We start from the raw sequence: 9,293 nt of genomic DNA, 5'->3' as shown, positions 1-9,293 counted from the left end.
GCTCAAATTTCCAACTTTCTAACAGGGTTGGGAATCGATTCCCTCTTCCTAGAAATCGTTTCCCTCATTCTGGAAAGGTTGGGAATGATTACCCAAGCCTGAGAATCGATTCCCCTTGCACCAGATAAAAAAATAACCGCTATAAACGGGCAAAAATGGCTATATTTCCCACAAAATGTATTTATACTCTTGAATTATGAATTTCAACATAACCAATCACTCTTTCCTTGATCAAAAAGTCATTGTTGATTGTTCTCGTTGAATCAAACATATTTATTGCTCATTCCTACTCTCTTTGATCACTAATACTCTTTGAGCCTTATCCTTGTGATATCGTCAACACCTCTAGGCCATCAATTTGTATTATTTGTACTTCAAGAGTACATAGCCATTGTTAAACACCTTCCCTTTATATTCTTGATTTGAGAGGGTTGTGAGACTCATTATATTTGAGAGGTATCGAAATATGTAAGTAAATTTGGAGTGAAGTGTAAGGTTTCTAAGAACTAATAACTAATAACTTGGAACATTATAGTTATTTATCAAGCACCCTTGAAGCTTAACCGTTAGTGAAAAAGTTGATCGAGCAGCTTCAGTCTGGACGTAGGTCACAAGTGGTGGTGATCGAATCAAGATACATGCATCTAGTTTGCAATTTATCTAACCTTCAACTCTTAATTTTATCTCTAAATTGCATTATTTGATTGAATTTGTTGTTCAATAGCTTATATATTGTTCACACATTAACATCTTCACTTAGAATTTTTTGTGCTAAATCAATTGATTGAAGAAATATTTTTTCAAAATATCAAAGGAGACATTTTACGAAAAGTTTTTATAAAATTAAATCACCCCTTTCTTGAGTTTTGAAGCCACTTCTCTCACAAGCGGTATTAGAGCTTAGACTCTTGTGTAAAGGGCTTAACTGCTTCAAGAGAATGGATGACTTCTTTGAATAATGAAATGCCCCTTGTGAGTTCTTCAACTCCTAGGCCTCCATTTTTCAAGAGAGATAATGGGGTTGATAGAATGATTCTAAAATTGTATTTTAAAAATTTGTATTATTTTTTAGTTTCTTCATTTTTCAAAAGCAACTAACACTCGGCTAAAAAAAAAAAAAAAGCATTTTAACTTTTGTTTTTTAAAATAGTAATTATCCAAACATCTAAATTTTTTCAAAAAGTTTGTTTTATAAAAAAAATAACTTTTTTTAATAAAAAGGTCCATCCAAACAGGTACTAACTTTCCCGATTTGATATGGTTTAGTGTATGAATTTCCTATTTGTGTATATACTTGGCATAACCTGGCAATAGGGTTTTACACAAGCATTCAATCAATTGTCTCTAATACCTGGCATAATCTTTGAATCCAAAGTAAGGCCTGCTGATAACATCAAAGACTAAAATGAAGGCAGAATGTCTAGACGCATCATTTCTTATCGGCAAAAATCTTATATTAGTTTCTCTATTATTGAAATATGCATTAATTTGGTCTCTTATAAGTTGAATTTGAAGAATATTTTAATTGCGAAAGAACTGAATTGTTGTATGTTTGATTAGTGATGGACTAAGTTGCAAAAAATAATTTGAGAAACCAACATTCAGTATGCAAGTGCTAACTTTGAACCTTTCCCTTGGCTAACTTCTATTGCTACAGAGGCCTTGTAGACTTGGAGAAATAGGGACATACAAGGAAAAGGGACATGGTAATAATCGGAGTCATGACATCAAACACTATAACAAAAACAATGATTGGTGTCAAATTGTCACCTATTAACTCATTGGCTTTTAGGGAGACACCGTTAGCCCTGTGATATTGCGTGTTTCTACTAATAGCTGCCCTCTTGGCAGTAAATTCACCAAACAATCTTTCATCACCAACTTACAAAAATAAAAACAAGAATATTATAGGCTCAGGTGTTGGTTATTTCCAGCCATAATTGTGCATGCATAGTAGCAATTCATAGTTTACTTCCTGTATGAATAGATGAATACTGTACATTGATTACTAAGGATTGAACGAACATAATTGCTTTGGACGTTGTTTATAATCTTAATGCCAATCACTCACCAAAATAGTTATACTGTAACTGCAAAAGAGAAAAGAAAATTGTTGAATGCCTTTGTGATTCACATTACAGTGTTGGAGGCTTTCCAACCAAAATAAGTATATATGTCACCGAACTACATTTCCCAACAAACTGTTTGTTGAAGGTGAGCTAGGTCCACTTAACCAAGTATCATGCACAGATGCAGGAGAGCCTTCCTTCACCTCCTCCATTGATTGCAAAAAATTATCAGTATTCTGTTGAACAATCAATGTCTCACTCCCTTGTCCTGCTCTCTCAAAATTTATACCACCCAGTGAATTCTCACTTCCATTACGAAGTGATGAACACGCGGACCCAACCGATGAAGCCGTGCATACAGTTTCCTCCATAGTTGCCCAACCACTGCGTCTGATGTGTTCTAGCTCCTCTGCCACTTCAATCATAGTAGGCCTCATGTCACTATGAAAAGCAAGGCATCTAAATGCAAGCTCAGCCACCTTGTGAACAGAATAGAGTGTCCAAGCATCCCTATGTGGTTCAAGGAAGGGATCTATGATCTCATCTACACAACCCCTCCTAATCCTATCAACAGCAAGTGCAGCCAAATTTATCTCACTCTGAGCTCGAGCAAAATCAACCACTTTCATGGCTGTTATTATCTCTACCAAAACCACTCCAAAACTGTAGACATCGCTTTTATCAGAAAGATGGAAGTTCTGGTGGTATTGGGGATCAACATAACCCGGAGTCCCTTGTGGGGCGGTTGAGATATGTGATGTTTCTGTCATGCCAAGCCTAGAAAGCCCAAAATCTGCAACTTTTGATTGAAAGCTATAGTCCAAGAGTATATTACTAGATTTTATGTCTCTGTGATAAATTGGAGGATCAATTGCAGAATGGAGATATGCTATAGCATTAGCAGTTTCAGTAGCAATGGTGAGTCTTACTGTCCATGGGAGTACTCCACCCCTCTCTCTCTGCAAATGTTGAGATAGTGTTCCATTGGGCATATACTCATAAACAAGTATCTGCTCTCCCCCTTCTATGCAGCAACCAAGGAGGCGCACTAAATTTGGGTGACTCACTGAAGAGAGGAGCTTGATCTCATTCATGACTTGGTCAACACTGTTGGTGTCTCTATACTTGATCTTTTTTATAGCAACGCACTCATCATTGTGAAGGTTTCCAGCATAAACTGTTCCAAAAGCCCCGGTTCCCAGCCTTTGTTTCTCTGAGAAAAAATTTGTGGCTCTCTCTATTTCTTTGTAGGGGTAGAAAGGAATACTAGAGTTTCCTGCAGCTTCTCGTAACAGGCGCTTAACTGTCATTTGTTTTCTCAGAAAAATGGAACGATGCTTGGCAAAGTAACATAGAAGAGACAGAGCAGCCACCAGGGAAGCTCCAACTGTGATCCCTGCGAACAATCATGTAGCATTGATCAAAACTCTGCATGCATGCTTTTGGATAAAAGAGAACGAATATAAGAGAATCAATGATGTATCAGGAAAATAAGAGAGAGATAAAGTAAATACAAGCTAGTCCTATAATTTGAAATTGGTGATTTACTTTGTATTCAGTTTTCTCCAACTGTGTTTAATTTTTAAGTAAAGACATGCATTCAATACTAGTCCACTACTAACAAGAAACTGTCTCAGCCAACAATGATTTTCGTATGAAACCCATTTATCAGGTAATCATTGAATAAGAAATCTATGAACTACATGTTATGTGTAAGATCATATATTAGCAGAAGTTACTGAGATTCTACCTCCAACTAGGACTCCAATTTTGATTGCTTTGCCACATCCTCCAGACCTCAGTGTTGAAGCATTGCATTTAGAAACTGATGAGAAGTCTACAAAAGAAAAAGGGATTAGAAAAGTGACAATATTTAAAGGGTAATATTACTCTCATGTAACATGAGAGTAGTTCTCTCATGTTACAGAGAGAATTCAAGTAGGACCCGCTATTTAAAAGCAAAAAAAAAAAAGAAAAAAGAAGGGACATGATCTTCGAAGTGAGAGAAAAGGAGATAACTACCTCATGTAAAATGAGACTAGTATTTCCCATATTTAAAACATAAAAGCTTACTTCTCCAAGGAAATCAAATAGTCAGTAATGTAGTTAATGCAGCTGATTTTTTTACACCTTGTATAATTTTATTCTAGGCACACATAAAATATATTAACCACCATTAGATTATTCATGTCTGAACAACAAAGTCAGTGAATTTATATCCCGTATCTAATAAGTAATTGCAACTGGATCTGCTGTGTATTCAATATTCCTGGTTGATTGAGTCAAAGCAGATTTTACTTGGATTTAGTTTATCAAGAACTCGTATCACACTCAGTTTCTATTGTCAGCATCAGCAAAACATAAATGATAAGCAAGTCGGTGATGTCCTGAACTTAGAAGTTAGCGGTTAATATCAGGTTCATTTCCAAATAACTCACATGGTGAGAATGTATTTGTAACTAATCTCTCCCCTTTGACCACTTATAACAGAATAAGAAATTAAAATCCATCCGACCAGACATGTGCTTTACCTAATATTGATCTATAAACAATCCAAATTTGCTACCAGAACATGTTGACTTTTAAAGGATTCTTTCTTTGACAAGTTACCTTCCAAAACAAGAACATACCAAGCAATGAATAGTTGCTATACTTCCATATTCTCTGCAAAATTAAGGGTGACAAATCCTCCATTAACTGAAAAAATCTCTCCATAACCTATTACCACAGAGAGGAAAGAGGATGTAGGCCATCATGATCTATTGGTCCACAAGAATAAAAAATAAAATAAAATTAACCTTATGCTTAAGTTAATGTCCCACACATGCTCCCAACAAATCAAATCTCGGCATAATGGACCAAGATAAAGCACACTGATCTTGAAAAGATTCCCACACTAAAAAAACTCAATCCTGAATAAAGCAACAACCAGATGTCAAACACCACTTGGTCATCATTCAACAATTCCAATTATTATTACTATTATTATTCCATGAAGGAGGATCAAAGTGTAATTAAATAAAAAGTATATTATATATGAAGGAGTGGACTCACTGCTCCGGCAACCGGTGCCGTTCATGAAACCATCTCCGACGAAACCTTCACGGCAGCTGCACCGGAAACCTTGTTTTCCTCCAGCAAGATGGACCACAGCACAGGTTGCATTGTCAGAACAATGACAAGGCCATTCAAGCCACCACCCCAACTCAACCACCTGAAATTGGATTGGAAGGTCTTTGCTCTTATCAACAGCAATAGCAGAGAACAAGAACTTGCACCCAATTCCTCTCCAATCATCTAGTCCCATAACATCTTGCGGATTTTGATGCTGCAATCGCGTGAAGCAACTGATATTATCACTTCTGCTATCACAACCTTCCACCTGAATCCCGTTGCCAATGAAACTCGATGTGGGAATAAAGCAACCACCAAGCTTGGTCTTACAACTCTGAACGAGAAAGCTGTTATTCCATGTTGGAGCAAAGTTATTGCCGAAAAGGGTGTCTATGAAATTCTTGCTACGGTTACATTTCGCTGGTAGACTTATGAATATGCTATCAGAGGTTACGTTTTGGACCTGTAACTCCCCGATTTTGACTTGTTTGCTGTTGCTGCAGCTTAGTTGGACTTCACAGCCATGAGAGAAACCAAAAGGGTATTGCAGAGAATGTTCTCCGCAACTGCGCTTGCAATTATGGTTGTTTTTTGCAGTTGTTGAGCAGAACATGAAGATTGTGAAGAGAATAGCAAACTTTGTCTTGTAATAGAACATGTCTGGATGCAAATTGAAACCGTAGTTTGTGGGAACAGGGTAATCATCACCCTTCTACAAACAAACAAAAAAAGAGTTACCCTGTTGAGATTCAACTTAATAGAGACAACAAAGTTTTGAGCCCTTTTCATATAAATATCTCGTTGACTATGAGAAGCTGGATTAAATGAAAAATTAAAGCTTGTGAAGGATGCCGTTGGGAAGCCATCTATCTCAATAAATGCTTAAAAGCTTCAATTTTATTCCGATGAAAAAGAAAAAAGAAAAAAAAAAAAAGAAATTGAAGGAACGGCTTTGAGGTAACAACAATATGCATGCATACCTTCAACTTCAAGGCTCTGCAACGTTGAAAATTAATGGGTATGGCAGTGGAAGGAGTAATTCACCAAGCAACTCGAAGATCGAGGTTGAAATTGTCATGTAAGAAAGAAACTAGAGTTATCTAAGTTAACGTTAACGTTGTTTGTTCCCAAGAAAACAATAGAATGAAACAGCAACGTAACATAAGCATAGGGAGCAATTTGAGGTGTTTTTCTAAGAAGCTTCTCTCGTTCACACACTGTTCTTTGGCGTCTGAGACTTGTCCTGGAACTAGAACGTAAAATACATGTCTTCATTTTACATTTTTTATTGAATGACGAATATAACCTTTTATTGAATTTTTCTTCTGCGTAGAAAAAAGCCCCTGCTATCCACGCCAAATTGTCTGCGCGTAACGTTTAAGTCAGCACCTGAACGCAAATTATTGAATTGCGTTTGAAATTATGGGGTGTTCCTTTATATTCACTTTGGGAGGGTCCCGTAAAAATATTTTAACGAAATAATATGATTAAAAATAGTAGTCTTTTTAGAAGGAAAAAATGTGTGTCATTCCAAAGAATGTAAAATTGTGTCATTTTAAGAGAGAGATAGATAAAAGAGGAGAGAGAGTTGACAAAAAAAACATAAAGGTGTGGATCACACCTTTTTGTGAGAGTGAAATGATATAAATTGTGTTATTTAAGAGGATAAACACTTTTTCCTTTCAAGAATAGTATTAGGGTTCGCTTTTTCTACGGTCAATGTAGATAACTTATCTACAGTGAGCCCAAAACGACGTCGTTTTGAAGCGGAAATTAAGGTATTTTTATAATTATAATTTATTTCAGGGTTATAATAGTCTTTTTCATTATAATTTTTTAATTTTTTAACCCAAAACGATGTCGTTTTGGGAGTAAATGTAAATAACTTATCAACATTCACTTTAGAAACATTAAAGCCATTATATTAATGATAAAAGAGGGGTGTGAAAAATATTTGGGATCATTGTTTCAAATGTTGTTCATATATATATATATATATATATATATATATATATATATATATAAGTATATGGAATCTATATTTTTTTTATATGTGGATCTTATATGTTTTTATACATGTGTAGTAGATAAAATTATTTCTTATAATAAGAGAAATATTAATAAAAAAATCATAAAAACAGAACCCAATTGGAATCAAACCAAATTGCATCGTAAAATAATAGAACCACTTTTATCTGAATCACTTTTATTTAACCTGATTTATGAACCAAACTAATTTTTAACCCTCGGATCCTAATTGAGTAACTCAACTATCCATTTCCTATCTCCATTAACTTCGAAAACCCATGGTTGTTCCAAAGTCACACTCTCGCACTTCACATCATTGTTCCAAGTTTCCAACTCCCTTCACCATTTTCCAGCCTTGGAGGACGAGATCACCATAAGGAGAAAAAGTTGGATCTAAGCGGGGGAGAAAATCAACTAAGAGAATGGCTTTTGAATAGATTGATTGATCTTTGATTTCTTATTCTCTTTTTTGGTGTAATTTTTTTTTTTAAAATAAAATGTGTGAATACTGATAAATGAATCGTATACGATATTTTCTCTGTCAGCAAAAGTAAAAGAACAAAAATAAGTTTTCTACAATTTATTTTTGGAATTTTTAAAACTATTAATTTATATGAAATATTTTAATATATTTTAAATCACTTTCTGAGTTCTTGTTTCAGTTCAAGTGGAAAATTGATTTCACATTGGGATTAAAGTTTTTCATATTATTAGAAATTATTTTTTACATATACATAAAAATGTATGGATTCTAATTTCTTTTTCTCTTCTCCTCATATGATTCTATACATTTTTATATGTATATATAAAATAAATTTATTTTGAACATCATAAAAAACTTTAAACCTTTTCACATTATACGAAATCAAAATTAGTACTCCTTACAGAAAATTTGGAATAGTCGTAAAATTATTATATTGTTACTTAAAGGTCACATGTTTGCTTACCAGAAAAAAAAATCACATAATTAAATTCAGATAGTTTTTTTTTTTTTTTTGTAAAAATACAAGGATGAAATTTCCCTTAATTACCCTTATATCCTCAATAATGGAGTTTAATAGAGAATGATTTTATTTTATCAATACTCCTTGTAAAAAAAGCTATCACTGCTTTTCAAATATTTCTTTTAGTCAAAAGAGAAAGATAAAATGTCATGCTAATAATGTCAAGACATGCGACGAGTGTTAACTAAAACTTACAATAATACAATAATATATATATGGAAAAAATATTTGTCTTTTTAAAAGATATAATTTTGAGTCATTTTAGATTCTAAACGTTGATTTTTGCCAATTAACAGTTAGAATTTATTGGGTTTTATTGCGAATTACTAATTAATTTATAAGTTTGACCCAATAAATCATAATTGTTGATTGACGAAAAATCAATAGTTAGGATAAAAAATAACACAAAGTTATATTCTTTAAAAGAAAATATTTTACCATATATATATATATATATATATATTATATATGGACTTATCATTTCTTAAGTTACTTGAGATAATTTTATCGACTACTAAATCATAACTGTATAAAGATGGATCAATGGTGATAAAGAAAAAGAGAGAAAAAGAAAATCATAACTATTCAAAAGTAAATCAAATAATATAAGAAAATAAATAAATAAAATGACATAATTAATTTTTGAATAAACAGAAATAAATATATCTCAAACTGTTTGATAAATGTTTTTCTTTTATATATATATATATATATATATATATATATATATATATATATATATATATATATATATATATATATATGACTTATTAGTAAAGAATTACTATAAAAAATCTATTTTCTTTTACTTTGTTCAATATCTTATTAATTAAACTAATTCTGATTGGTCTGATTCACTTAACATTTAGCATTTTTTACAAAATTGTCTCGTTCCACAAGTATTCTTTTACGGATTAGAACCTCATGAAATACTAAAGTTACTCTTCCCAATAGAAGGCTTAATCCCTGTTAGATGTCAAATTGATTCCAGCGAAGTGATTGCTAAAACAAAAAAAGGGTTTCCATAAAATAAAAGAACAAGGAAAAAGCTTGAGCTGAGATCCTTTATTGAATTGGT

At 33.1% G+C, this 9,293-nt stretch overlaps 1 protein-coding gene across 2 annotated transcripts; it reads right to left on the bottom strand.

The window, feature by feature from the left end:
* Positions 1-2,045: 2,045 nt before the first annotated feature.
* Positions 2,046-6,391, bottom strand: LOC133304531 (wall-associated receptor kinase-like 14). 2 transcript variants are annotated; one of them, XM_061504580.1, is made up of 4 exons: positions 6,164-6,391; positions 5,124-5,895; positions 3,820-3,906; positions 2,046-3,465 (listed from the first exon to the last, which is right to left on the bottom strand). In XM_061504580.1, exons 2-4 carry the CDS (start codon positions 5,839-5,841, stop codon positions 2,177-2,179), a joined length of 2,094 nt encoding a protein of 697 aa, XP_061360564.1. In that variant the 5' UTR covers positions 5,842-5,895; positions 6,164-6,391; the 3' UTR covers positions 2,046-2,176. The 2 variants fall into 2 exon arrangements, with proteins under 2 accessions (XP_061360564.1, XP_061360565.1); XM_061504581.1 differs by lacking the exons at positions 5,124-5,895; positions 6,164-6,391 and adding exons at positions 4,700-4,787; positions 4,868-5,005.
* Positions 6,392-9,293: the final 2,902 nt, after the last annotated feature.

The sequence above is a fragment of the Gastrolobium bilobum genome, unplaced genomic scaffold (genome assembly GCF_033153095.1).
Source record: "Gastrolobium bilobum isolate Gb01-03AN ecotype WA unplaced genomic scaffold, APGP_CSIRO_Gbil_v1 utg6296, whole genome shotgun sequence".
Taxonomy (NCBI): Eukaryota; Viridiplantae; Streptophyta; class Magnoliopsida; order Fabales; family Fabaceae; genus Gastrolobium; species Gastrolobium bilobum.
This window is presented reverse-complemented; position numbering and strand designations above follow the sequence as displayed.